A 27,728-nucleotide genomic window follows, 5' to 3' on the forward strand; every position below is an offset into this window, starting at 1 on the left:
TAGTGGTTTCTTAGATTGCCAGTTCCTTCCTCTGAAATATAGCCTACAGAACTTGGTATTAAGGACAGTTTCCCATCCAAGTACAAGCCAGAGCCAACCAGAGCCAACCCTGTTAAGCTTCCAAGGTCAGATGGGATATGGTGCCTTTAGGATATTTAAGTCACTAGGTAGACTGCACCCCTAAGGAAATGCAGTCCAGGTTAACTTTTAAAGAAAAGCTTCAAAGGAATAAGAGTTAAACGTTGGGCAGTTAAATTGAAAAGTATCACATACACATATTTTTGTTGTCTTCAAAGCCCTTTGGTGCTGATTTGAAAACAGCAAAGCAACTGGTTATATCTGTAAAGCTAGTGAAAAGCAGGACAAAATTATTTTAAAATTATATTTTAAAAAATCCTAAGCACATGTTTAAGAAAGCAGTTTTTTTTATTTACATAATATGGTACACAAAATAACCTACTTTATAGAGTCAATATTTTAATCTATAAAATAAGTTATAGTGTCTCCAATCCCAGTATACTGGTGCATGTTGATTCCTGATATAAAACTGTTAAGATACTCATTAGAAATCAATTCTTTGGAATAGTGGTATGAAAAGAGTCCTATCTGGACTGTTGTCTATAAGATTAGGAGCAAAAACTTACAAACAAAAAACCCAGATATGCTGTGGATGCCTTCTGATAAACAATGTTGAGAACCTATTTAAGACTTGGGCAAAAATGAGAAGAACAAACTTAGTTTTATTTAAGTCATCAGAAACATGAAATCTGTGCCTTAGTTTGCAGCTTACTGAAATGTGTTATGTTGTGATATGTGCAGATGCCAAATTTATACAAAAGTGTGTGTGGGGAATGCAAGGGTAGGATAGATTTAAGGGCTCTACAAGTTAGCATCTTGACCCACAACAATGAAAAACAAACAGCATCTAATGCAGATCATGTTTTCATACTATGCATGTACAAGACATAATTATATGCCATGGTAATGATATTGTAAACTATGGATAGAGTCCAGACTATCACAAAATAAATCCAGTTGTTTGCATGGAATTCTGCATGTGAGGTATTGTCTCAGTTTTTCAAAAGGAAGATAAATATACAGTTCAATTATGAAATGTTTTTGGGGAAAGGAGCATTTTTCTTTTCACTGTGGTACATGTATGTATGTTTGTGTGTCCACACCAGATTGCAAGTGTTTTAAAAGCAACATCTATTGTCATGTATACAGAAGAAAAACAATGCCTCATTAATACCAAACAAATGCCTCACTTGTTAGGGATCAATGGTATGAATACTATAGATATCAGTTTTGAGAGTTACACTGTCCCCTGTACAGAATTGCTGCTGTTTTTAGGAAATAAAAATGTACTGGAGAGTAATTCAAACTAAATATCCATTAGCTCAGGAAGATTTCATGAGGAATCTTGAAAACAAATGGAAGTCAACTGCAGTAGCCTTTAATAGAGGTAGCATTATTAGAATTAGTTGTAGAACAGAGAGCTGCTGAGAGGCATAAATACACAAAAGTACAAGGCAAGCCCAACAATCATTATAGTCTTTACCATATTTCTTTTCCTTCACAGAATATAAACCCCACCCCTCTCCCATCAAAATGAAAACCTGAAAACCCTGCCTTTTTGATTAACCCAGTTCCCTAGCTATTATCTTTAAAATGAAAACATTTCTTACAGTTGCTGAACATGACACAATCATGAAAAATTGTGTTATTCTAATGCTCCATACTAAGGTTATATTAAACCAGCATCTTCTCTCCCTTCCATGAATGACTGAAAAAAGTATCACTTAATAACTCAGTGATAGCTGTCTAAATGATCCCCAATGTGGTACAGAAGGTGTTCCCCTTGTTCATTTAGAAAACATTCCTACAGTCCTTTTCACACGGTTGGTTGAAAATCCTCTGTATAGTTGATCACTACAGACAACTGTATTGTGTTATAGTCACAATATGCTGGTGCCCCCAATTCTGCAATTGAGGCTCCACATAAACAAGACATGTATGTGGATTTTCTCCATTCCCAGCAGCGAGGTTAATCTGTGCCAGTCTGACTCTTTATCAAGAAGTCTGCAAATGTAGCAGGATACATACATCTCTGGCTACATTTATAAAATTTCTCATCACTCATCATATGAATTCAGTGTGTGTTTTCACTTTACTCTTCCTGCTGTGGATGGTAGGAAGCACCATCCAAACTATGCCTTTTGTATATCTCTGCAGAAAGGTAAAATTTAATGCATCTCTCACTCTATCTTTATATATTGGCCAATTCAGCTTAGGGATACACCATTTCTGACAGGCAGACACTTTGTATTATGTCTTTCCTTGTTGTGGCACACAGTGTACAACTCTTGTGGGTTTGCAAGTGAACAGAGCAAGCAACTCTCAAGTAACTAGCAGCTACATGTATGCTACTTGTGTTATTTAGAAGCAGCAACCAAGTCCACTATCAAATAATAATAATAATAATAATAATAACAAAAAACAAAAACAAAAAAAACTTGGAGCCCATTATACCCTGTTGCTTATCCCAATACCACAACAATTTCAAAGTCAATTCTGAAAGTTGGGGACTGAACTATAAGCTGGACAGTGAGGCAAAGATTGAACTCCTTGGCTCATTGCTTTGTATAATGTATTAGTAAAAAAAAGCACACTATTTCTTCTTAAATAAATATATCCTATTTCTGGAATCACAGTACAATCCAGAGGAAATTACTGTCATAAGTACAACAGCATGATATCAGCTCCACAAGATTTTACATCAGTTTTGGTCTTGTATATGGAAAACACCCCAACAGGAAAATCAAAATCAAATGTACATGTTAAATACTTTGCAGAATTTCCTTCTAATCCCTTCATCTAATACAGTACTAACACAAATTCATGAACATGACATTACAGTATCCTTCTCCCAGCTGATTCTTTGCTTGCAGTATCAGCTACTATGTGTATACCTCAAAACTACAGTACAGTATATGAAATATCAAAGGTCACTAAATAAATAAACAACGACAATGGAAATGGGACAGTGCTAAATTTTACACTTGAGAAATATATCCTCCCTTTCATTAAGAAACCATAGAAGAGGGCAAGAATAATTTATCTTATTTAAATTTCTTGTAAAAAAAAGACATACACAGGTTCAAATCTAGAGAATATTGTTAAATGCATAAATACTGATAGCTTTTGCTAAGTTAGAATGGGTTTGGTAAACTATAATATAACAATATTGGAATAAACACTAAAGCGGATAACATAATATTTTGGTTTGTTTGAAATATTTAAGGTGCAACATTGCTGTTTCTATAAGAATTCATGGATATAAATGGAAGGGCAACACTGCTGGTATATACATGCCACAGAAATTCATTTTCGAAAAACACAAAATAATGGAAATTAAAAACAAAAACAGACATTTAAACAGTACATTGTTGGATTGATTTTTTTTATGCTAACAATTGTTTCTATTTGAACTTAGGGATATCCATTCTAACAATTTCTGTAAATATCCCTACTGAAATCAAGACATCATTTAGAGAATCAAGAAAAAAAAAAAAAGGGGGGGGAGGGGAGCCAGAGTGCACAATCTATCTGGAAATTATCTTGAAGAAACCCCACTGAAAGGAATGGGATCTGTGTAAAAACTTAATGCGCATTCCCATGGGGTTTGGGCAGAACAATATCCAAGTGAATTGTGCTCCCAAAGTACTATAAGTAAAATTTCTGTTGCTCTCGGTGCCTAATTGCTAAAAAAATAAGCAGATCTACAGAAAGGTTTACAAGCATCAGAAAACACTCACAGTCAGTAAATTTGATCCAAATTCAGTCCCGTGTCTAAGAGATAATAACTGCGGTTTAGGAAAGAAGGATAATCAAGGAATTAATTCACATAGGGGAAAGAAAAACCCTAACTGTCTGCATCTTTTAAAAGGCACCATTCATATAAAGAGATGTTTTAGAAACAATACTCAAATTTAAAATGGTGCAAGGATGGTGGTACTGAACAGGCTGAACCATATAGGATTTAGATTTCAGCTACTTAAAGGTTTGAACCACAGCTAATACATGGGCCTACAATTCTAAAACTATAACAATATATGCCCAAGAATATGGCATGATGACACAATAATTTAGAAAATTTCCAGAAAATTGAGCTATTAAAATAGTATGGCAGGCTCCAGAGGCATGTGGAATATTCTTCTACCTAAATTTTCTAAAAGTATGTAACTTTCTCTTTCTTGCATTTTTCCTTCTTCCACTTCTTCAACCTTTACATCTGTGAGTAAGTCTCTGATTTTTACATGGGTTGAAATGACATTTTCTCCAGTTATTACAATGTGTGTGAATTGTCTGAGATTGACACAGACACTGAAAGACATGCACTGATTACAACAATTAAAGGCTAATCCAAGCAGGTTTTAAGAGTCACTTTTCATATGGCTATTAAATCCAATTACAAAAAATAAAATAAAAAATAAAACCCCCAAACACACATCCTTTATCAATTCTGTCAAGTATAAATTAAGAAAGCCTGATAAAATTGTGTAAACTCTCATCGTATAGAGCCTAATCAATAAAAAAGAGTCTTGCTGAATTGAATGCTATCACAAAATTCCACCAGAGACAAGACGACTTATAGAAAATTATTGCTGGGGTCTGGTCAATAGCATTTGGTTAAGAAGTCTTTGTGCTATGATGCAAAACAAATAGGGAAACATCTTGTGCTGTGGAAGAAGTACCCTGTGTTGAGTGTGCAGCTTCATGTCGAATTCTAATAATAATTCATTTTTTACTGCTAGGAACAACACTGCCCTGATCCAGCCAGGGGCTTTGTGTGTGTGGAAGCAGGCTTCCATTTGTGTACTTTTAGCTGGACAGGGAACTGTGCATACAAACAGGTGCTGCTGTCTACACAATTACCCTTCCTGGTCCAACAAATGGGGGTGTAGGTCTGAAGGGGAAATCCTATGAATCAGCTCTTCAAGAACAGGCAGCTGATCAGTGGGATTGTGATTTGAAAAAGTAAATGAGCAACAGCAGCCAAAATTGCTCCATGTGTACTGTGTCAGATGACTGGCAACTGAGATCAGTGTGGGGTTAATAAACAGAAGGAAATGGTTTTTAGAATAATCTGGACTCTGCCATGGCATGAGATGTGTGCATGGGAGTAAGATACAACACAGAATCAAGACAAAAAACATGAACTGGAAAAGGATCTCTTTGACAGCCTAATTCTGTAACTTCATTTCTCCTTCATCCCTTACTAATGTGACACTCAGCACTTTACCCTCTCAAACTAGCACTAGCACTTCATACAACTGATGAAGCCAATTTAGACTGTGCATAGTATTTATGACAATTCCAGTGTCTGTAAAATGCAAAATATGTACATCAGTGTGCATGTCAATAGAAAAGGTTGTTTTCCCCCAAAGAGTGAAGTAATACTAAGGTCACTTCTGAACAACATATTAATAGTATCCCCCCCCCCCCCCGCCACCCATTTCACTGCTTTAGTTTCCACATAGTTATTTTAGACTTCTATCCAAAAATAAATGAACCCTGCAAGGCTTGAAAGACAAATCAATAATTTGTAGTATTGTTCTTATCAATATGTCAAACCTTTCTTTCAAATGCAAATCATGCTCATTATTCTATGCTTAATTTTTTTAAAAAAACCAAGCAAAATAAAGCCTGTCAACATTTTTTGCCAATAAACTCTACCCCCTGGTGGCAAATACAAAAAAAGTGCAGAACTCCTGGGCCATACAACGGCACATAGACCGCTAACAATAGCACACCTGCCCATGCTTTCTTGGATTTTCCAAACAGGTTCTTAAAATTCATTCTAAAATATAAATGTAGGCATAACCTATTATATAAACCATCTCAGAACATAAATCTTCATGTACAAAAAGGACTAAGAATATCTAGTAACTAGTGCAGTGCATCAGTTTCTTCCCCTTTCCCCCATCTCCTCCTCTGAATTTTTGTTTAGAGTAACTAGTTATTATATGAAACTACTTTCCAAACTCTGGTTGATAAAACAGATGCTGTGTGAGCTACAGTAAAGTCTGCCTCTTCCATGTAACTATACATTTACCACTTTAAAAACCTTCAATACAAAACAAAACTCCAGATCTTTTCATTTCTGTTTCTTAACAGAAAAATAACATCCCCCTTAGAATAGATTCTGGGCCCCAAACTGGAAGGGACCCGTCCCAAGGTATCAGTGAAATCTGTGCCACACTGAACACGAACCACTCATTTTCAGTCTATGGATTCCTCCATCACATGGACTGACTAGTATCCATTGGTAAAGACAAGGCTAGGATATTAGGTAAAGCACAATGTTTTACAATAGGGTAGAGCTTCACTGGTCAGCGCAGGAAATAAGCACTGGAGCCTGAGACATTTCTTTTGGCTGTCCATCACAAGGGAGAGGTGCTGTCCTCTGATTCCTGTAAAGGAAAAACAAATGGAATGTTAACCCACAATTATGCTTCTCAATCTTTTGTTGCTGTTGTTATTTGCTGTCAAATTAGCTTCAATTTATGGCACACCCTTGAATGAAAGACCTCCATAAACCTCAGTCCATTAACCTTCCTGCTCAGGCCTTGCAAGTCAGGGTTATGACTTTCTTTATTGAATCAGATGAATCATAGACAGGACAAACAAACAACAGCAACAATAACAACATTGTTCTTCTATTCCCAAATAGCACATGCACTTAAAATACAATATTTGTATTCCACTAAATTTTATACTACTAACATCAACAGCAGGGAAAAATCTTGTGCTGTAGGAGAAGTATCCTGTGCTGAATGTGTAGCTTCATGTCAAATGCTAATAATAACTCATACTTTGTTTCTAGGAACAACATTGCCCTGATTCAGCCAGGAGCTCTGTATGTGTGGAATCAAACTTGTTTGTTTATCCCCACCTGGATGAGGAAAAGTTTTCCCTGGATAAAAATCCCTCAGATGGCATGGTCGCTATGAAGAAGTAACTTTTCCAAGCAAGACACAGTGTGATCAGTGACAATGATAGGATCACTTTGCTTTTCAATCATGTATGTTACCAAATTGTTCATCAAGTACAGCTACAGATTTTACACACATTAGGGATTAGGGAGAAAGGATTCTAAGACCACAAAGGCTGTCATTTCCATTTCCATTTTTAAATTTAAGTGCTGCTTGCATGTCACTGTAATTGGCTCTTTCAGCTAATTAAACTACAAAATAACTCAATTGTCACAGAACCAGAGAATCATAGAGTTGGAAGGGCCCTCATGCATCATCAACTCCAAAACAGTATCTCCAGCTAAAGCATCCCCAGTAGGTAGCTGTCCAACCCCTTTTTGAAGTTGTCCAGAGAAGAGCCCCTCCCCCTTCTCTAAGCAAATGCTTCCATTGCCAAACTACTCTGTTTGTCAAGATATTCCTGCTAATGTTCTAATCTACTCTCCTGTAACTTAAATCCATTAGACCTAGCCCTACCCTCTAGGGCAGGGGTCGGCAACCTCCGGCCCGCGGGCCGGATGCGGCCCGTGGAGGCCTGCCGCCTGGCCCCTTGCTGCTGTTGTCGCCGCTGCCGCCGCTGTGGCAGCCATCCGTCACGGCTTTTCGCCACTCTGGGCACCGCCATTTTGGCTCCGAGGCCGGCAGGGGGCCTCTGGGGGGCCCGCTGCCATCTCTGGGGCCCTCCAGGAGGCCCTCCAGCACTGACGACCCCCACCAGCTTTTTTGCCGGTCTCTGATGGGGCCTGGGGCCCCGTCAGGGGCCAGCAAAGATGGGGAGGCCTGGCCCCCGGAGGGTAGAAGCTCGGAACCTACTGGAATCACTGGGTAGAAGCTCCGCCCCTGGCATGTGGCCCCGCCCCTGGAGGGTGGAAGCTCCACCCCCTGGCACGTGGCCCCGCCCCGGAGGGTGGAAGCTCCACCCCCAGCATGTGGCCCCGCCCCAGAGGGTTGAAGCTCCACCCCCGGCTTCGGCCCCCAGTCGCCTGAGGGACAGCAACCCGGCCCCCGGCTCAAAAAGGTTGCCTACCCCTGCTCTAGGGCAACAGAGAATAGATTGCTTGCTCTCTTCTCTCTGTGATAATCCTGTGCAAAACTGAACATGCCCAGCTATTTCAACCTTTCCTTATATGTTTCATAGAATCATAGAATCGTAGAGTTGGAAGAGACCACAAGGGCCATCCAGTCCAACCCCCTGCCATGCAGGAAATCTCACTCAAAGCATACCCAACAGATGGCCATCTAGTCTCTGCTTAAAGACCTCCAAAGAAGGAGACTCCACTACACTCCGAGGGAGCGTGTTCCATGGTCAAACAGCCCTGTACTCTATGTCTCTTATTATCCTGGCTGCCCTTCTCTGAACCTGCTCAAACTTGTCCACATCTTTCTTAAGAGGTGCTCAGAACTGCAGTACACCAGATGAGGCACAGAATATAGTGGGACTATTACTTCCCTCAACTAAGAAACTATGGCGCAGTGCATACCGCCATAAAGTGGTATACCAGTGCCAGTTCTAGGGTTAGGCACCGCACGGCAACCACACGGTCCCTAACCCTAGAACATATGGACAGTGTAACAATGGCGGCGCCCTGTGTATACGGGCACTGCCATTGTTACATAAGCACCACGTGGCGCTTACATAACGAGTGCACCAGTGGCACACTTGTTATGCTGCCCCTGCAGCTTAAAAAGAAGGACAGGTTGCTTACCTGTAACGGTATTTCTTCGAGTGGTCATCTGCGAATACATACAAATGGGTTTCACTGCGCCTGCGCAGTGCTGCTCGGAACCTACTGGAATCACTGGGCAGAGTTTACTCTGCAACATATTGAAACTTTTTGGCGGTAACTCCACCCACCCGTTATAAGGTCCCTGCCTTCCCGCTCTTTTCCCCAGTTCCGCAATTTTTCCGCCAAGCAGGCGATGGAAAGAGCCAATGAGAGCAGGACACTGAGGGGACGGACGGGTGGGATTTGTATGTATTCGCAGATGACCACTCGAAGAAATACCGTTACAGGTAAGCAACCTGTCCTTCTTCTTCGTGGTCTCTGCGGATCATACAAATGGGTTTAGACTGACAAGCTAAGGTATGCGGCGGAGGGAGTGTCCTGAAACCAAAGCTATGGTGAACCAAAGGTATATTTATTATACAATAAACACCTTGAACCATAAAAAGCGTCAGTCTTTTCTGTTCATAGAAGATACACATAGCAACAACATTGCTAGACCTGAGTAGGGAACAAGAGGTCATGCAAGACCAGTCCCATAACCAACCTACATAGAACAGAATGTAAACAGTGTCAACTGTACATAAACCAACACACAACCATCAGTAGTGCAATCAATGCAACCCTGAAACCAACACAGCCCTCCCGAAAGCTGCGTCTCGGATGGCCCTGGTGTCCAACCTATAATGCTTGATGAAAGTCAGAGGTTGGGACCAGACGGCAGCCCTGCAGACATCCTCCAAGGGGATCCCCGACAGGAATGCAGAGGATGCTGCCATTGACCTTGTGGAATGGGACCGAACCCTGCCAGGGAGAGGCTTGCCTAACAGTTCATAGCAGAGGTGGATGGTACCAGCCACCCATTTGGACAACCTCTGTGCAGACACAGGCAACCCTTTCTTCGGTTCCGAGTAGCATTGGAAAAGTCTCTCGGACCGACTGGAGGCAGCAGTTCTGTCCAGGTAAAATGCCAGTGCTCTCCTGACATCAAGAGAGTGTAGGCGTCGCTCCTCATCCGACGTCGGGTTGGATGCGAGAGTAGGTAACACAATGTCCTGGCACATGTGGAAAGCAGACACAACCTTCGGCAAGAAGGTGATGTCCGTATGGAGGACCACCTTGTCCTTGTGGAACCTCAAGAATGGCTGGTCCCTCCGTAAAGCACAGAGTTCGCCTGCACGGCGGGCAGAGGTGATGGCCACAAGAAAGGCGGTTTTCCAAGTCAATAGTCTCAAGTCCGCTGTGGCCATCGGTTCAAAGGGCTTGGATTGGAGGGCGGACAGTACCGACTCCAAACTCCAAGCCGGCGTTGGTACCGACACAGGAGAATAAAGGTTGGCACAACCCTTCAGGAACCCCTTCACCAAAGGGTCTTTGAAGAAAGAAACCCTCCCCCCGAACTGGTATTTGGCACAGATGGCAGACAGGTAGCATTTGATGGATGTGAGGGACAGCCCTCCATCCAAAAGTGTCATCAAAAACTCCAGCACCACTGGAGTGGACACCTGTGCAGGAGACAAGCCCTTTTGGTCAAGGAAGAGGCAAAATCTCCTCCATTTCAGGGCATAAGAGCGCTGGGTGGAAGGTTTCCTCGCAGCCAGGATCACCGTCCTCACTGCCTCCGGCAGGGCAGTCAGGACTGAATTCTCCAGGCTACCAGCGGCAGGCTCTCGATGTCCGGGTAGAGAATCCGTCCGTCCTGGATCGACAGCAGGTCCGGGCGCGGGTCGAGGCGGAGGAAGCCTCTCCTGGAGAGGTGGAGAAGGGATGCGAACCACGGCTGTCTCGGCCACCACGGGGTGACCAGGATCGCATGCGAGCGGTCTGTTGTCATCTTGGACACCACTCTGATGATGAGAGGGAACGGAGGGAAGGCGTAGAGGAGCTCCCCCGTCCAGAGGAAAGCGAATGCGTCTCCAAGGGATCCGTCGAATCGCTTCCTGGAGCAGAACTGGGGACAGTGGGTGTTCCACCTGGTCGCGAAGAGGTCGATCCGGGGGGTTCCCCACTGATCGAAGAGGTCGCTGACCGTCTCGGGATGGAGCCTCCACTCGTGGCACACCGATGGAGATCTGCTGAGGCGGTCTGCCAAGTCGTTGTCCTCCCCGGGAAGATGAATTGCCTGGAGGAGGACTCGTCTCTGGATGCACCAGTCCCAGATGCGGAGCGTGAGGTCGAGCAGGGTCTTGGATCTGGTACCACCTTGCTTGTTGATGTAATACATCACGGTGGTGTTGTCTGTCCTCAGGAGGACCACCTTTCCTGTGACAGCGAACTCGAACGCCCTCAAGGCCTTTTCCACTGCGAGCATCTCCAAGGCGTTGATGTGGAGGAGCTTGTCTTGTGTGGACCACCTGTCTTTGACGACGAGGTCGAGCAGGTGGGCACCCCATCCCTCCAGGGATGCATCGGTTGTCAGAGTCAGTTGTGCCTGGGGCTGATGAAAGGGCATCCCGGTGCAGACGTTGGAGCTGTCCAGCCACCATCTGAGGGAAGCGGCCACCGGTCTCGGTACCGTGAGCCACCTTGACGGAGGGTCCTCCAACGGGGAGAAGACGGAGAGGAACCAAGATTGGAGAGGTCGAAGACGGAGTCTTGCCCAAGGGGTGACGAATGTCGTCGATGCCATGTGACCCAGGGCGACTTGGACGTCTCTGGCTCTCACCCTTCTGTGGGAGATGCACGGCCTGAGGGACGTTGTCAGGGCCTGAAACCGATCCGGAGGGAGGAAGGCTAAGCAGTTTTCGGAGTCGAGGATGGCCCCGATGAACTTGACCTGTCTGGTCGGTGTAAAATGGGACTTTTCCCTGTTGACGACCAGCCCGAGGGAGTCCAAGAGGTGCAAGGCGAATGAGACTGCCTCCTGCAGCTCGTGTTGGGATTCGGCTGCAAACAGCCAGTCGTCCAGGTAGGGAAAGACCATGAAGCCCTTCTGATGAAGTTATGCCACCACCGGTGCCATGCACTTTGTGAAGACTCGTGGAGCCGTGGCCAAGCCGAAAGGAAGCACGTTGTAGTGGTACGAGGTGGAGCCGACAGCGAAGGCGAGGAATCTCCGGTGGGACTCTCGGATCCCGATGTGGAAATAGGCATCCTTCAGGTCGACGGTCGTGAACCACAGGCCCTGGTGAAGCAGAGGCAGAATGGAAGCCAGGGTTACCATTCGAAAGCGACGGTAGTCAAGAAAGAAATTCAATTGTCTCAAGTCCAGGATGGCCTTGAGGCCCCCATCCGCTTTCGGTACCGTGAAGTACCTGGAGAAAAAGGCCCGAGGACATTGGTCGGGCGGCAAAGGGGAGATTGCCCCTTTACCAAGCAAGGCGCGCACTTCGTCGAGAAGGGAGTGGACATGAAGGCTCCAGGTGGAGGGAGCTCTTGGAACTCGAGGGCATAACCCCTACGGACGATGTTGAGAACCCACGAGTCCGATGTTATAGAGGCCCAGGTGTTAGCGAAGGGCCTCAAAATGTCCAAAAAAAAGAGGGCTGAAGGAGAGACGAAGCGCGCTGCGTCCCTTCAGGCTCTCTTCTTCCCCTGGTCGGTGTCCTGCCGACGGGACTTGCGGTACCGAGGCGGGAAGTTGCGATGGCCAGAGGAGGAGGAAGACTGCGAGGGGAAGCGGTGTCTCTGGGAGCCCTGCTGCTGGGACTGCCGATCCCGGGAGAAAGTCCCCTGTGACTGACCTTGCGGCTGCCACGGGCGCTGACGCTTCCGGAACGGAGAAGCCGGTGCTGAGGACATGCCGTGCTTCTTCGCCGCCGCCTTCATCCTGAACTTCCTGTTCAGGCGGTCGTCGGTCTCGGCATGGAAGAGCCCGGTCCCATCGAGCGGCATGTCCTCGATGGCCGCCCTGACCGTAGGGTTGAGGTCCGAGGCCCTCAACCAGGCGTGGCGTCGAAGTGCCATGGATGCTGACATGGCCCTCCCCGAGCAGTCTGCCATATTCCTGGAAGTGGTGATGATCCAACTCCCAATGGAATGAGCCTCGTCCCTGATCTCCACCAGCTGCCTCTGGATGTCATCTGGGACGTCCGGGACGAGGGGGGAGATCCATTCCATGAGGGTCTGGATGTAGGCCCCCATGCAGGCGGTGTAATTGGCAGCCTTGACCCCAAGGGCCGATGCAGAGTAGGCCTTCTTGGCCAGTCCGTCCACCTTCTTTGCCTCCCGGTCGACAGGGGAGGTCGCCTGCTTCGGGACGAAGCTGTGTTGGGCTCCCTCGATGATGGCAGAGTTTGGCCTGGGGTGGTCAGCCAACCAGGGGCAGCTCACCGGGGCGACCCTATAGAGCGACTCTACCTTGCGGGAGGGCGCCGACAGGGTAGCCGGAGAGTCCCAGGACCTCTTGACAATGGTCTGGAGTGACGGAAGGAGAGGCAGGCAAGGTGGAGTAGGCACTCGACCGTGCACCCAACGCTCAACCGGGTCCTCAGCGTCGTCCTCCAAGGAAGCGAGCTCGATGTAGAGGGCCCTCGCCATCTTAACGACGTGTTCGGTGAAGGACCGGACGTCGTCCGACAGGGAAGAAGGCTCTGGGTTATGCATCCTCTGGGGAGAGGCTGGGCCCGAGAGAACATCTTCGTCCGAAGGTGTCTCAGATGGAAGCAGTGGCTCGTCGTCAGAGTCCAGGTCAGAGGAGAGGGGGTCCGTCACTCTAACCTGGGATCTCGGGCGGGTTGGAGCAAGGTCCGCTGAGGATCGCGAGCGCCTGCGAGGTGGAGACGGCGACCTCTCGTAGACAGACACGGTCGGGACTGATCTGGACGGGGTGCCTTGGTCTACAGGATGGGGGTTCAGCCTAGTGAACTCCTTTATTGCTCTGTCCTCCGAAACCGACACGTAATACCGGCGCGATTGCGTGTCGAAGAAGAGGTCCGGAATCTCATGCCCGCGGGGCTGGCCTTCCTCGTCGTCGGTTGCAGGATGGGAGGGCGACCGGTGTCCTGGGGAGCGAGGGAGCACGGTGTCGTCCGTCCCGTGGACAAAGTCCATGGTGGGCAGAGGCGGTGGGGTATCCGGTACCGGAGTCCTCCGACCTGCCGGCGTCTGCTCCGGATCGCAAGGAGCTGCCGAAGTGGAAGCGCGGGCCTGCTTGGACGGAGAGTGCTTCTTCTCCTTCGCCGGGTCGGTGGTGGATCGATCCTTGGAGGACTTGGGCTTTTTTGGGGCAGGATCACGACCCGGTTTGTCGTGGTGCCTCTTCTTCCCAGGCCTGGGAGGCTCCTCCGCTGGGAAGAACGGGTTGTCTGGGAGGTCAAGGAGGACAGCAGCCGCTGCCGACGAGGAAGGTCTTGGAGACTTTGCCCCTTCCGAAGACACAGCCAGCTCCTTAGACTTCGGAGCGTGGCGAGATCCCTTGGATGCCTTGGAGGACGAAGGCGAGGTGAGATGGACCTCCGGCTCAGTGGCCTTCTTCGAACGCGAGCCCTCCGATCCCTTCCTCGGTTTGGAGGCCGGCTCGGTACCCTCAGTCCCCGAAGACTTATGGGGGCGCTTGGAGGGTTCGTCGGTGGCGCTGGGCGGTTTGGAGCCACGGGCCACATCGGGGGTGGTGGAAGAGGTTGTCCCGGCCGGGACACACACCACGCTGGAAACGGCGGCTCTCCCCGATGTCACGCTGGACACACTGGCCCGAGACAAGGTGGGGGGCACGGAAGGCGGGACAGAGGATGACCGTGAACCCCCCTCTTGTACCTTGCCGAGGGCAATCGCCGAAGTGAGCCGGGACTCACGGTTTTTCCGGGCCTGGGATGAGAGGGATCTGCAGAGCAGGCAGGCCTTGGTGTCATGGTTTTTGCCCAGGCACAAGAGGCAGGAGGAGTGCGGGTCCTGGACGGGCACCTTGCCCCCGCAAATGTCGCACTTCTTGAAAGGTGCAGGCATTTCCAAAGTCGTCGAAGCCAGAGGAGAATCCGAAAACGAGGTCAACAGTCCGAAAGTCCGAAGTTACCAGGGGCGGGAGACAAAGAATGGTCAAAGTACAGTCCGAGGTCAAAAAGCGAAAGTGATTCCAAGCAAGCGAAGCAAGCGAAAGTTCCCTGAAGCAGCTAGCGCGGCGGAAAAAAGGAACTGGGGAAAAGAGCGGGAAGGCAGGGGCCTTATAACGGGTGGGCGGAGTTACCGCCAAAAAGTTTCAATATGTTGCAGAGTAAACTCTGCCTAGTGATTCCAGTAGGTTCCGAGCAGCACTGCGCAGGCGCAGTGAAACACATTTGTATGATTCGCAGAGACCACGAAGAAGAAACCGCTTTTCTCGGTTCTTTTTCCTCCGGAGGGAAGCCGTGAGGTTTGGCGGCTGCGGCTTCCCTCTGGAGGAAAAAAGGCCGCCGGCAGGCTGCCCTTTTCAGGTGGTCTGTCCCAAGCTTATGTTCCCATTAAAGCAGGTTAAAATAGTTCTTTGCTGCAGCATATACTGCTGGCTCATGTTAAATCAACAATATGATCAACAATAATTCAAATTCCCCAGTTTTTTCATGTAGTACTGCTATTATATAACCCCCATTCTGTATTTGGTTTTTGTGGCCTAAATGTAGAATTTTGCTTATGCCTCTATTGAATTTCATTTTAATTTTTACCCAATTTTCTGGTTTAACTAGGTGCTTTTAAATTCTGTTCATATCTTTCATTGTGTTCACCATATTTCCCCCCATTTTGTGTCATCTGCATCCTTGATAAGGATTCCCCCCACCTAGTCTTCTAAGTTAATGAAAAAAATGGTAAGAAGTAATGGCCCTAAGACAGAGACCTGAGACACTCCACTCAACGCCTCCTTCCATTGTGATGTTTTGGCCAAGAAACATTTCTATGGCTTCTTCAGGGGCTGTTAACAGGTGTGTATGTATGGGGGAGGGGAGGGAATGATGAGCATACACTAATTTTAAGTAAGTGATAAAATGAATAAGTACAGAAGGTGCATGTGCACGTGCATGCACTGAGCAGGGGGCTGGATTCAATGGCCTATGAGGCCTCTTCCAATTCTGATTCGATGATTCTACCCATTTCTCACATTAATGTATAATATGATGATTTGTGAGCATTAATAGAGTAAACCAAATAGAGATTTGGTTGCTGTTCTTGTGTGCCTTCAAGTCATTTCCAACTTATGGTGACCCTATCCATGGGGTTTTCTTGACAAGATTTGTTTAGAGGAGGTTTGCTATTGCTTTCCCGAAGAGGCTGGGAGTATGTGACTCGCCAAAGGTCATTCAGTGGGTTTCACAGATGAGTGGGGAATCAAACCCTAATCTCCAGAGTCATAGTACAATACTCAAATCACAATATACACATGTAAGACGAGTTTCTGTATATCGTCGCCCCTCCAAATTCGCAGACTTGAAAATCCACGGAGGGGCGATTGCTATTGATGTCAATGGGGCGCATGCCTGTGGTGCGCGCCCTGCATGCACATGCCCCATTCAAGCTCATGGTGCTTGAATATGCATGAGTTTTGGAACTTGCAGGGGGGGGTCCAGAATGGTTCCCTCACAAGTTCCAAGGGCCAGCTGTACATACAAAGCTATTTGAAAAATGACCTGCAGGATTTTACAATGACATTTCTCTAGATCTTTGAGTGGTAGCCAATATTTTTCCGAAGATGAATAAACCACTGCAGTCTTACAAATCTTTTTCTTTGTGTATCAAAGCAGTTTGTGCACAGCAACTTGGCAGCAGAAAGGCAGCTTAGGGAGAGTGTTAAAATCTGAACCCTAAATTAGAGGAATAAACTAGATTTCCAGTCTTTAACATCAAGTTCATTTTCCTTCTTGACAGGGTCTTATACAGGGCAGGGCACTATCCAACATGAAGAAAAACATATTATTAAAGAAATAATTATGTTTTATAAAATGACTACAGCAACATCTGATTTCTTGTGCATTGTACTGTCCCTTACCTGACTAGCTTTTTACCATAACATGCACTGTACTAAAACTGGGGTTGGGGACATCAGCATGTATGTAAGCTTAGGAAACTGGGGGTTTCACACTCACAAATATGCCATTGTATGCACTGTTTTTAATGCTAATCTGTAGCCTTTGGATTATATCATCAATTTAAAAAATATTAGTTAACACAGTTATATCATCAAATATATTAGCTGACATTCACAAGATTTGGAAACAAGTCTTTTAAAACTCTTGCCAGTTGGTTTTACAGTCCACCCTCCTTATCGGCAGACTTGCCATCTGTAGATATAACCATCTGTGGATGGCAAGCCCCATTTTGGTTAATGGTTGTGCGTGCAAGCGACTGCACTAGTGGGTGTGGGCACAGTTCGCCGCCATTATTTTTAATGGATTTGAGCCTATGCAGATTTTTATATCTATGGTGTGTGTGTGTGTGTGTGTGTGTCCGGAATGGATCCCCCATGAATACAGAGGTCCAACTGTATATAACTTTTTGTAAGTATATAAAGAGTCCTACTTTACAAGTATATAGCGTTAGTCAGTACTTATTAATTTTCATAGATTTTACTTTATGTGTAAATTAATATGAGGCATATGGGTTTACACAATATTTGTTCTTATTGAGTTTATGTCCCATTTAAAAATATTTTAGAAAATAATGTATATATAGTGTCTTCCTCTTTTTTGAACAGCCCTTGTAGAAAGCCATACAAATATTTCTCAGCCAAAACACATTGGGCTATTTCTTGGAACAAAAACATTCTTACATCTTTCACTTTTATTTGGGAGAAAATGTGGGTTAGACTTAGGCCCTTTTCAGATGGTGAAAATAATTCAGGATGAATCCAGGTTGAATCTCTGTTGTCCACATGCATCCCGAATGCACCTGATTAAATGGGGGGGGGGCTCCCAACCCCCCCCCTAAACCAGGGATAATTGGTACTTGTTTTTTCCCTGAGTGTTTTTAAAAAACAATTTGCACAGTCGACAGTGTGAATAACAAATGAGAACAGACCCAGGATAATTCGGGATTAAACTCTACATGACTCCATGTTTATTTGAGTCTGGCACGTGTGAGCAACCAAATTCCCTCAGATGCACACAGATGCAGTTCCATAGCATGAATAATGAACCCGGAATGTGTAAGTGAGGTAATTCACATCATTCCACTACAAAGAAAACATTATCTGAAAGACCCCTCAAATGCCGTATATTGTATAACAACTGGTAATTTTAGGTGAACATCTTTTTTGCTCTCTTTCACCCCACTCCTAAAATATCATCTCCTAAAATTTTCACTAATTAGCAACAGAACTGTTCAGGATTGCTGCTGTTTTCCTAAAATAAGTGGGTAGAGAAGCTTGGGCTTCTGATGACTGCAAATTAATGCAAGTTTCTTCCATTGAAGTTGAAAAATATGAAGACTCACCTGCTTAAGTTTCTTAGAAAGATGCCTTTTTAGGTTACTTTCACTTTTTAATAATACCCTCTTTTTCCTAATGACTCACATGTAGGCAGCAAAGAAGACTTGCTAAGCTTCTATTTAAGGTATGATGATAAGAATGCCAACGTTTTAACATGAATGTTTGGGTTAGGCAGAATGTCTGATGCCTCACATATTTACCAAGTTGCAGTTTCATGCATTTTCAGAAGTCATAAAATTTTTTAATATATATAAAAAGGCTCCATGTGACTGGAAATTAAAACACTCCTAGGTTCCTTGAAAAGAAAAGATGTATAATGTTCCAAAGTCTCTTTGGAAACTATTAAGATCATTCCTTTGCTGAAGAAAAGAAACATGGCTTCTAGTGTACAAAGGAACCCTGGTGGAGCAGTGGTTAAATGCCAGTACAGTACTGCAGCCATTCACAGCCATAAGGTTGAGTGGACTATGGAGCCAGGCAGGACTCCATAGTCCACTCAACCTTGCATCCTTTCGTAGGTCGCTAAAATGAGTACCCAGCCTGTTCGGGACATTTAGCTCACACATTGTAAACCGCTTAGGGAGTTATTAAGTGCACTGATAAGCAGTATAGAAAGTACTTGCTATTGCTTTTGCTATTGCTTCTTTCTTGTCTGAAAGTTGGCCTGCAGACTCAACCATATTCCCAGAATTGCTCTGTTGACCTTTCTTAGTATGCTATCCTTAATACTTCCCTTACATGAACATGGCTATGCTGCAATTAGAAAACATCTAACATGTGAAGCACAGCTGAAGAATGAAGAGAATCCACCATAGTGGACTTGATTTCAAAGGAGTTGCATTGACAACAGTATTAGCAGAGATCAAGCACAATTTTTGTGTGTGTATGGAGACAGTACAAATGTGGAACACAGGTTCCTTCCCACAGATATAAAATTCCATCTCATTCATTAAATCTGATTATTTGCATTTATAGTTAAGATACAGCAGTATGGTGTGTGTATGTGTGTTTCTGATGGTGAAGCCTACTTACACACGACTTGTTAAGAAACCTGAACAGCCTCTGAGGCTAAGACTTCATAGCTTGGGTGACTAGGGACTGGCCCTTGTCAATTTGCTGTATAATTAAGCAGGGTGGCATTGCAGGCAAGATTGAAACAGCACTAAGAAGAGTGCACATTTGAGGAGTATTGCTCCGATTTGGTGGGTTTACACAGAAAATTGGAATGCTGTTGCCACAAGAAGTAAGGCAGTAGAGTCGGCACTATGTGATCTCCAGCTCAGGCACACCCATCTTTTTGTTGCCAATTTTAAAGGTCAAAACACTGAGAGAGATACAGTGGTGCCTCGGGTTACGAAATTAATTTGTTCCGCCATTCCCTTCGTAACGCGAAAATTTCGTAACCCGAAATAGCTTTCCGTTAGCGCTGGAAGCCTATAGCATTTGAATTTCGCGCCGAAATGAATTTCGTAACCCGAAAAATATTTCGTAACCCGAAACAGTTTTTGCCAATCCAACTTTTTCGTATCCCGGAAATTTCGTAACCCGCGCATTTCGTATCCCGAGGTACCACTATACAGATTTTCCTGGAAAAACAGATCCATGAGTAGAGAATCAGTCTAGTCTGCACTTGCACTGCCATGAAGATATGAAAAAAAGCTAAAATGTAAGCTATGCTAGAGGATATTTATGAACTATTTACCTGCATCTAGAGGCTTGTTATCCACATCCTATGAAATTTTGTGGATGCAACAGTGAGATTTTGTCCCAGGGCCTTGAACACAAGAGAACATGCCTCTGCATTAAACTAGAACCTGAGAAACACAGAAATACTTGTGTTTCACTGTCTAATGTATTTTCTCAAGAACAAGAACAGAGTTAGAGCAGGGTAATTAATTGGAAGTACAAAGCAGGATGTGATAGTAGGACACCACATCCTCTATCTCTAACAGGTACATTGCATCTTTACTCTGAGCTGGTGTCAACATAGCACTTGCTTGTGGCCCACATTTCTACCTTGGAACTTCACTCCCACATTCCACTATGGGAGATGTGCTGTTTTATCTGCAACATTAGCCACAGATGCTTTTCCTGTTTTTAATTTATGCATCTTATTCTGATCCATTAGGACTGATGGCAAACTTCTCTAGAAATTCAGCTGTCTGGTGCCTGACTTATCCTTCAATCCTTAGTGCGGTTTCAAGCCTTAAACATGGAAACATTTTCTTAGATCAGTTAGAACTTGTTTCAGAATTTATCTTCAGACAGAATGGCAAAGAGTTGGAAAAGAAATGATGATGCTGATAATGTAAATTACAGAGGTAGGATTCTTACCACCACATCACCTCAGAAATGCATGAAATAAATTAGGAAGGCACTATTTGAAGAGCCTTTATTCAGGTATTGTATTACAAACTTTCACTTTAAATTGCACATGAGGTTTAAGCCAAGGTGAAATTCTGAATATAAAACAGAATTTTGTGTCCTGTATATACATGTACAGAAGAAACCTGCCTAGAAATCCCCATGATAGGTTCAGCTTAGGGTCAACATAAGTTAGAAATGACATGAAGGCATTCAACAACCATCACCATCATATGTGTCAACTTTCATTCTCTGATCTTAGTCTTCAAGGAAGTAACACATTGTTGAGGTTTATACAGTTCGTCCTAAAAATCTATGGACTACCCACAGCTTGTGATTTCCTGCATGGCAGGGGGTTGGATTGGATGGCCCTTGTGGTCTCTTCCAACTCTATGATTCTATGATAATATATTTTTAAAAAATACAAATTCCCAAAAGCAAAACTTGAATGTGCCATTTTATAAGGGACACTTTTAACCATGCCATTGTATTTAATGGGACCTGAGCATCAACAGATTTTATTATCAATGGAATCTCTTAGAACCAAACTGCAGTGGATACAAAGAGCACACTATACGTCTTTCTCAACCTTCCTTGAAAAGAGGATCAGCTGTTTGTCTGAACTTCATGAAGAACCATTTCCTGACCATATGCTCTAAGCTCATCCCATTATTCCAATGTCAATATATTACATATTAACAAGCAAAATCATTAAAAGCAACAATAAGCTAATGGAATGCTGAACAACCAAGTTAATATGAAGGCTACAACAATTAAGCAAAATGTGTGTATTTTCTGTCTCCTTTACCAACATTTCCCTAAAACAACTGCACATATGAATTTCACACATAGAATTACATTGTAAATGTACACACCAAATTTCATATTCATAGTTCAGAGAAGTTATTATAGTGCAGGGTTTAAGTTTTGTTTTTACATATCTTCCTAGTCCCATCACAAATAGGTGCCAGAGATAAAGCCCTGATTTGAACCTGTTCTCGAGACCCTGGTGTCGAGCATTGGACTCTAACTCTGGAGACCAGGATTGGAATCCCTGCTTGGCTATAGAAACCCACTGAATGACCTGGGAAAAGTAACATTCTTACAGTGCTCTATAAATAAACCTTAATCATCATCATCACCATCATCATCCCACTGAATAAACCTGGCCAAGAAAATCTTATAATAGGTACAATTTATGGACACCATAAGTCAGCAACAACTTGAAGGTACACAGCTAAACAATAACCAAGTCCAAAAAGTGATTTATCTATGTTTGCCAGACAAATTAATATTCCACTTTTCTTGCAATATGGGACCCATTTGGGTCTCCACAAACTCTCATTCCAACAAACTGTTTCAGTTTTGAAACAGTTACTGCAACAGAATATATTTCCCACTTTCTTTTTTGAAAACAAATGTGGGGTTTGGCCTAAACACACCAAATTTAACCTTGTGAGACTCTTGGAATGAATGTTGCAATAGATGCATTCCAAAGTAAACAGTGTATGCCATTGTAACTGTACGTACAGAAACAGAAACTACATCTGCACTTCAGAAATAATTCAATTTGACACCACTAACAGCCATGGCTCAGTGCTATGGAATCCTGGGAACTTGGGGCTACTGTCAAAAATTCAAGCCTAGCTATACCAGCAGGTTCCAAATATGATTTGCACAGGCATGATACAACCCCATTTGTAGGATTCACAGAGACCACGAAGAACTACAGTTCCCAGAATTCCACAGTACTGAGCCATGGCAATTGAAATTAGGTCAACATGATGTCTGCAGTGTGAATGCAGGCCAGGTTTATTCAGCTAAAATTCTCCATATGACTCAAGCAAGTGGTGCTTGATTTAAATGAAAGATATAGATGCTGCAAGAAAGACTATTTTTTAGCCGAACAGGAAAAGAAAGCATGTATTGACTAACCTGTGTACATTTTCCATTGCTGCCACCTCTGCCAGAGCAGCTAAGCTAAAGAAGGCAGATACAGATGGCATGTCTGGTGTAATACTATGACCTTCCTCCAATTCAGCGTTTTGGGAGGATTCTTCGCTGCAGTCAGTTCCCGTATTTGCTTTCTGAAGACTACTCTGCAGTTGCTCCTTTGGTTTCTCTTCTTGTATGGAAGACAAATCAATAAAAATAAACAGATAAATTACTTATCAAACATATCTGCTTATTAAACTTCTAAAGCTGCAACAATTCCTCCAGGTTTCCTAACTCAGAGTTGGCCTTGCAGTGCTTCTCCTTAAAATGTTGGTTTCATTTCAAGAAAACCCTCTCCCCAAACAGGGACCTCAAACTGATAGTTTTACTCCGAGTACAAAAATCTTCATCTACAGTTGTTCACTTAATCCAAGTGTACAGTGAACACTGAATAAGCCTTTTTCAGGGGGCAGCTCAAATTCTAATACAAAAAGACCTACCTAACAATTTTTCATAAGAGAAGAGTTTGTCTGTATACATGTAGTTTTCCTGACCACTGATACAGTCGCCCCTCCTAATGCGCTGATCTGGGATCCGCACCCTTGAATAATACACAAAGGGGTGACCTCCACTATTTGCAATGGCGCACACACAGAGTGCACAATACATCCCCTGCAAAAATGGAGGGCCAACTGTACTCATCTTAATGGTGATTCTACTTTTTACAGTGCAAGTGTACATAAAATAAAATGTTTTACATAATTTTTTTAGCTGATTTCTAATATAGCATTTTAATTTTTGATCGGGTCCATTCTGGTTCCCACCCCCTCAAAAAACCATATTATTGTTATTGTTGTTGTTGTTGTAATAAATATATTAACAAAATTGCAATGACAATGTATTATTAAAAATACAAAATTATCCTTAACATGTTATACAGTGGGCCCTTAGTGTCTGCTGGGGTTTGGTTTCAGGACCCCTCCCCCCGGTGAATCCCCAAATCCATGGATGCTCAAGTCTCACTATATAAGTGTGCCCATGCCATGTGCGGACAAGTTTTACACGGCTTCCAGCATACGCGGACGCTGCTTGGGGAGGGAAACTATGGTGTGTGTGCCTGTGGAGCGCATGCGCGCCGCTCCACCACCTCCATGCACCCGATTATTTCCTATGGGGCCCGAGCATAGGCAGATTTTCCCTTACATGGGATGATCTGGAATGTAAGGAGAGGGCCCACTGTGCATTATATAAAATGGCAAAATCAAGGTTTGCTTTTTGAAGTTTTTTCCTAGGGTGGGGAGAGTATTTTCAAGTTGTGGATATTGAAATTCATGGATGCAGAATCTGTGGATAAGTTTTGTGGATAAGATTGTACAGTCAGCCTTCCACATTCACTGGGGTTAGGGGAACAAGACCCCTGCGAATGTAGAAAAACTGTGAATATCCCCCAAGAAGAAGCCAGTTTAAAGGGACGGGTAGGCAGGGAAGAGGAGTAAGCCTGGGCACTCCTCTCCTTCTCCCATGCTCATGTCCCTTTAACTGGCTCCCCACGCCTTCCCTGGTGGGATAGTTTACTTTCCCAAGCAGCTATACCATCGTGCAAGGGAGAGAAGGAGTGATCTCCCTCCCTGCACCTTCCCTCATGTGATAGCTGTCTCCCCCAAGCAGCTATCCCACCGAGGAAGGGAGGAGTGATCTTCTCCCCGCGCCTTCCCCAGTGGGATAGCTGGCTATCCCACCAGAGAAAGGAGGAGAAGTGATAGCACCCCTGCCTTCCCCAGGCATCTATTCCACTGGCGAAGGTAGGGGGTACAATTGCTCCTCCTCTCCCTTCCCTGGTGGGAGAGCTGGCTGTGGGAAACTGGTTATCACACTGGGGAAGTGGTGGAGTTGATGCATGCACACTTCCCGGCTGCTCGCTTCCTCCTAGGCTTCTCACCCCACCGGGGGGAAAGCCTGGGAGGGAGGAGGAGGAATGTTCACGCATGTGGCAATGACCTTGTGAATAGTCAAAACCTCAAATGTCAAAGCCGTGAATGTCAAGGGCCGACTGTATAGCATTTTGACTATTTATAACCTCTCTAATCACATATTGTGATGGTATCTATTGTTCTTAGGTCTTTAACCTAAAAAAACAAAAGGATCTTTCATATTCATTGCAAGTAAAGATGAGTGAGGTCTCTCAGCAAGATTCAAAATGCACTTCCCTTGGTGGAACTGCAAACACCGTAACATTGGAAGGGGATTGATCTCTGCCTTTCAGTGCAGACCCGTCCTTGGTGAACCTCAAAAACCTGCTCTGTATAGCTAGAAAACTTTATGAAACTGGGTTTAGAGCAGCTCAAAGGTCTGCAGGGGAATAGTGAAGGGAAAAAAACCTCCATCATGCTGGCACTGAATTGACACCATGACGTCATGATGCTGGTGAAATCTTCTTTTAGATCAGATTCATTCTTCCCAAGATTATTCCAGAGAATTCTTAAAGAGCTCCAGCTTGTCAACAGACCAAAAGCCCTAAAAAACCCCTGCATGTTAATGGATCTTTTCACTGGAAGGTTTCTTTGATCATTTTTTGGAAAAGCGGGCTATAAATAAACAGTATTATTATTATTATTATTATTATTAGGTTTCACTGTTAAATTCTGATGAAAAATAAAGAAGTGAAGGCAGTCTGGAACTGGAATAAGCAAATTTTTGAGCTAATCTGATATTAAAAAGAATTAGGGGGTGGCTGATGATAAAGATCTCTCTTTCTTACATTTGCAGAAGCTTGTGCGATTTTCTGAGTCACTCTACCACCTCACAGGGATGGAGATCATCACCATTTTGTTCTTGTGGACAAGAACAATTTTTTTTATCCTTACTGAGGGCAAATAATAAAAAACTGCACTGTTTGCACATTAAGAATTGTTTCTGCAAAACATTGGAAAGGGGTGGAAAGGGGGAAGTAATAATTTACAGGAAGAATGCGTAACTAAGGTGAATGAACTAATGGTGATGGACAAAATAACTATGACGATTAATGGGAAAACAGCAAAAATTTCAAAGTAAATGGGGAAAAAGTGAACAAACTATGAGACTAAAGATAGCTACAGAAATGAGATAAAATAATTAAGTTAAAACCACTCATACAATTTATCAGATACTATTAATATATGTAATACTTCTTTCTCTCTCTCTTTTTTTGGTTGGGGGAAGGGGAAACAACAGATTCAAGATATAATTGGTATGCTGGAATATAAGCAAGACCAAATCATGGAGGATAACAGAGAAACAATGGTGAGTTACAGACCTCCTGTTTGGGGCGGCCTGTATCCAGCCCTTTCCCCGCCGGATCAGGGCCTCAGCTGCCACAACGGCAGCCTCCGAGGCACTGATCCGCTGCTTTCCAGGCCGCAGGGAAGTGGCAAAAGGCCGCTTCCCCGGGGCCTGGAAAGGGGTGTCTTTGGGGCTTGAAGCCCCAAGGATAACCAACAGCAACGGGGAGGAGGAGAAAGGGGCCACTCGGCCCCCTTCTCCTTTGCGTCGCTGGCACAGCCGTCTAAAGGCTGTACCAGCGACGCATACAGCGGAAGGAGCTCCGTTCGTGCTCCGCGGAAAGGGCGCTCTATGCGTCCTCGCGCAGCGCAAAGACGTCACATCCGCACCGCCTCATTTGGAGACGGCGTGTTCATGACATTGTAATGGCTGCCCCCGTGTGGAACGGGCGCCGCCATTTTGCACATCCTGGGGATGTACTAGGGTTAGGTGCGTGCGTAAGGCACGCACTTACCCTGACCCTAGCATGACCCCAGGACGTACTTTACACCCGTTTGTAACGGGCCAATGTTATCTAACCGTTCATGATATAAAATAAATTCATGCTATCTATGTAAACAAACAATTGTTAGGTATTTTATGTAGGTATATAAGTTGAGTATGTATATTATGTATTAAAATTAATAAAATAATAATAAAAAGAATTTGTTCTGTGTAAAAAATGTACACACTGTGTGCATTTTCTGTAGACAAAACATGTTTCCCTCACATTAAACAGCATTTATTGTGTAGAACTAGTTTTCTACATCCCCGCCACCACATTTTTTCACACAAAGTGAGGTGCAAAGATTTTTACACATCCAGGATTCTCCTCCTCATGTTTCTCCAACATTCAAGAAAGCAGTTTTTTTAACTATTTTTCAAATATTCTTTCATTCCCTACCCTCTTGCAACCTACTCCAAACTGAAATTTAGGAGCACAGCCAGCACTCTATAGATTCTTTATCTGCAGATTCAACCATTCACAGGTTGAAAATATAAATTCCTAAAAGCAAACCTTGATTTTACCATTTTATATAAGGGACACAATTTTACTATGCCACTGTATTTAATGGGACATGAGCATTCTTGGATTTTGGTATCCATGGTGGGTCCTGGAACCAAACCCCAGAAGATACGAAATGCCCATAATTATGGGATGTATTTGCACAATATGAGTTTCTAACGCAATCTGTTTGTTGATCTCTGCATTGGAAATATACACTGTCATAATCTGAATTTCATTCACAGTATTGTCTTGCAAAACCATACTTTATATAGTGTAATGCAAAACTGTGCTGATACACACTTATTTGGCTGGATGCCCTGAAATCATCAGATATAGGATGGGTTATATAGTAAATATTTTAATTAATTACAAATAAACAAGACATGGGATAAACAAGAGAAATCATTTCATGTTCATACCTAAAACTCCACCTGCTGGCGAGACCCGGCCATCTGCAGTCCGGACTAGATGTGTAATCTTGGTTTTCCTTGCTTTTCTTTTCTGGCTGCCAACCAAGGGTTCTTGTGTTGCTGCAGACTCTGAAGCATTTAGCAGAGACACAAAACTGTTACTTTTCTGTGCTGACTCACTATGTCTCTTCTTTCTTCTAAGAATATGGCTAAACTGAAACAATCCACTTGAACTGCTAGCCAAAGATCTGTTTGTTGAGATCCATGTTTGCTGACATGGTTCCTTGGAGCACACACAATCAGGGCAAGGTTGGGAAACTATGTCATGCCAAGTATGACATGGGTAAGGTGTTTCTATTGTTGAGGAATGACTATTATAATCTCTTATCACTGGCCAGGCTGCTAAAAGTTTGATTGGAATTGTAGTCCAACAATGGAGGGCTACATGTTTCCTGTGCTATGAACATGTGACATAATGTCAGAAGTATTCTTGAGCCTATTCCAATGATATTTTCTTGGACTTATGCCTTGAAGAACCTAGTACAGAGCACAAGGGAAAGCATCTAACCATGTATCCTTTATCTTGACAGCTGTGAAACTCTGTGTATGATGAAACCCTATTAC

The 27,728-nt window shown here is 44.1% G+C and overlaps 1 protein-coding gene across 7 annotated transcripts in view; it reads right to left on the minus strand.

The window, feature by feature from the left end:
• Nucleotides 1-720: 720 nt before the first annotated feature.
• Nucleotides 721-27,728, minus strand: part of LOC121917206 (HMG box transcription factor BBX-like) — a 184,931-nt gene continuing 157,923 nt past the window's right edge. For 6 of the 7 annotated variants that reach the window (XM_042442958.1, XM_042442960.1, XM_042442956.1 and 3 more), the window contains 3 exons: nt 27,114-27,233; nt 22,389-22,578; nt 721-6,476 (listed from right to left, as the gene is read on the minus strand). In XM_042442958.1, coding sequence (XP_042298892.1) covers nt 6,389-6,476; nt 22,389-22,578; nt 27,114-27,233 — 398 coding nt within the window. In that variant the 3' untranslated portion in view covers nt 721-6,388. The remainder of the gene's footprint in view (nt 6,477-22,388; nt 22,579-27,113; nt 27,234-27,728) is intronic. The other variant, XM_042442957.1, reaches the window with a different exon arrangement.

The sequence above is a fragment of the Sceloporus undulatus genome, unplaced genomic scaffold (assembly GCF_019175285.1).
Source record: "Sceloporus undulatus isolate JIND9_A2432 ecotype Alabama unplaced genomic scaffold, SceUnd_v1.1 scaffold_12, whole genome shotgun sequence".
Taxonomy (NCBI): Eukaryota; Metazoa; Chordata; class Lepidosauria; order Squamata; family Phrynosomatidae; genus Sceloporus; species Sceloporus undulatus.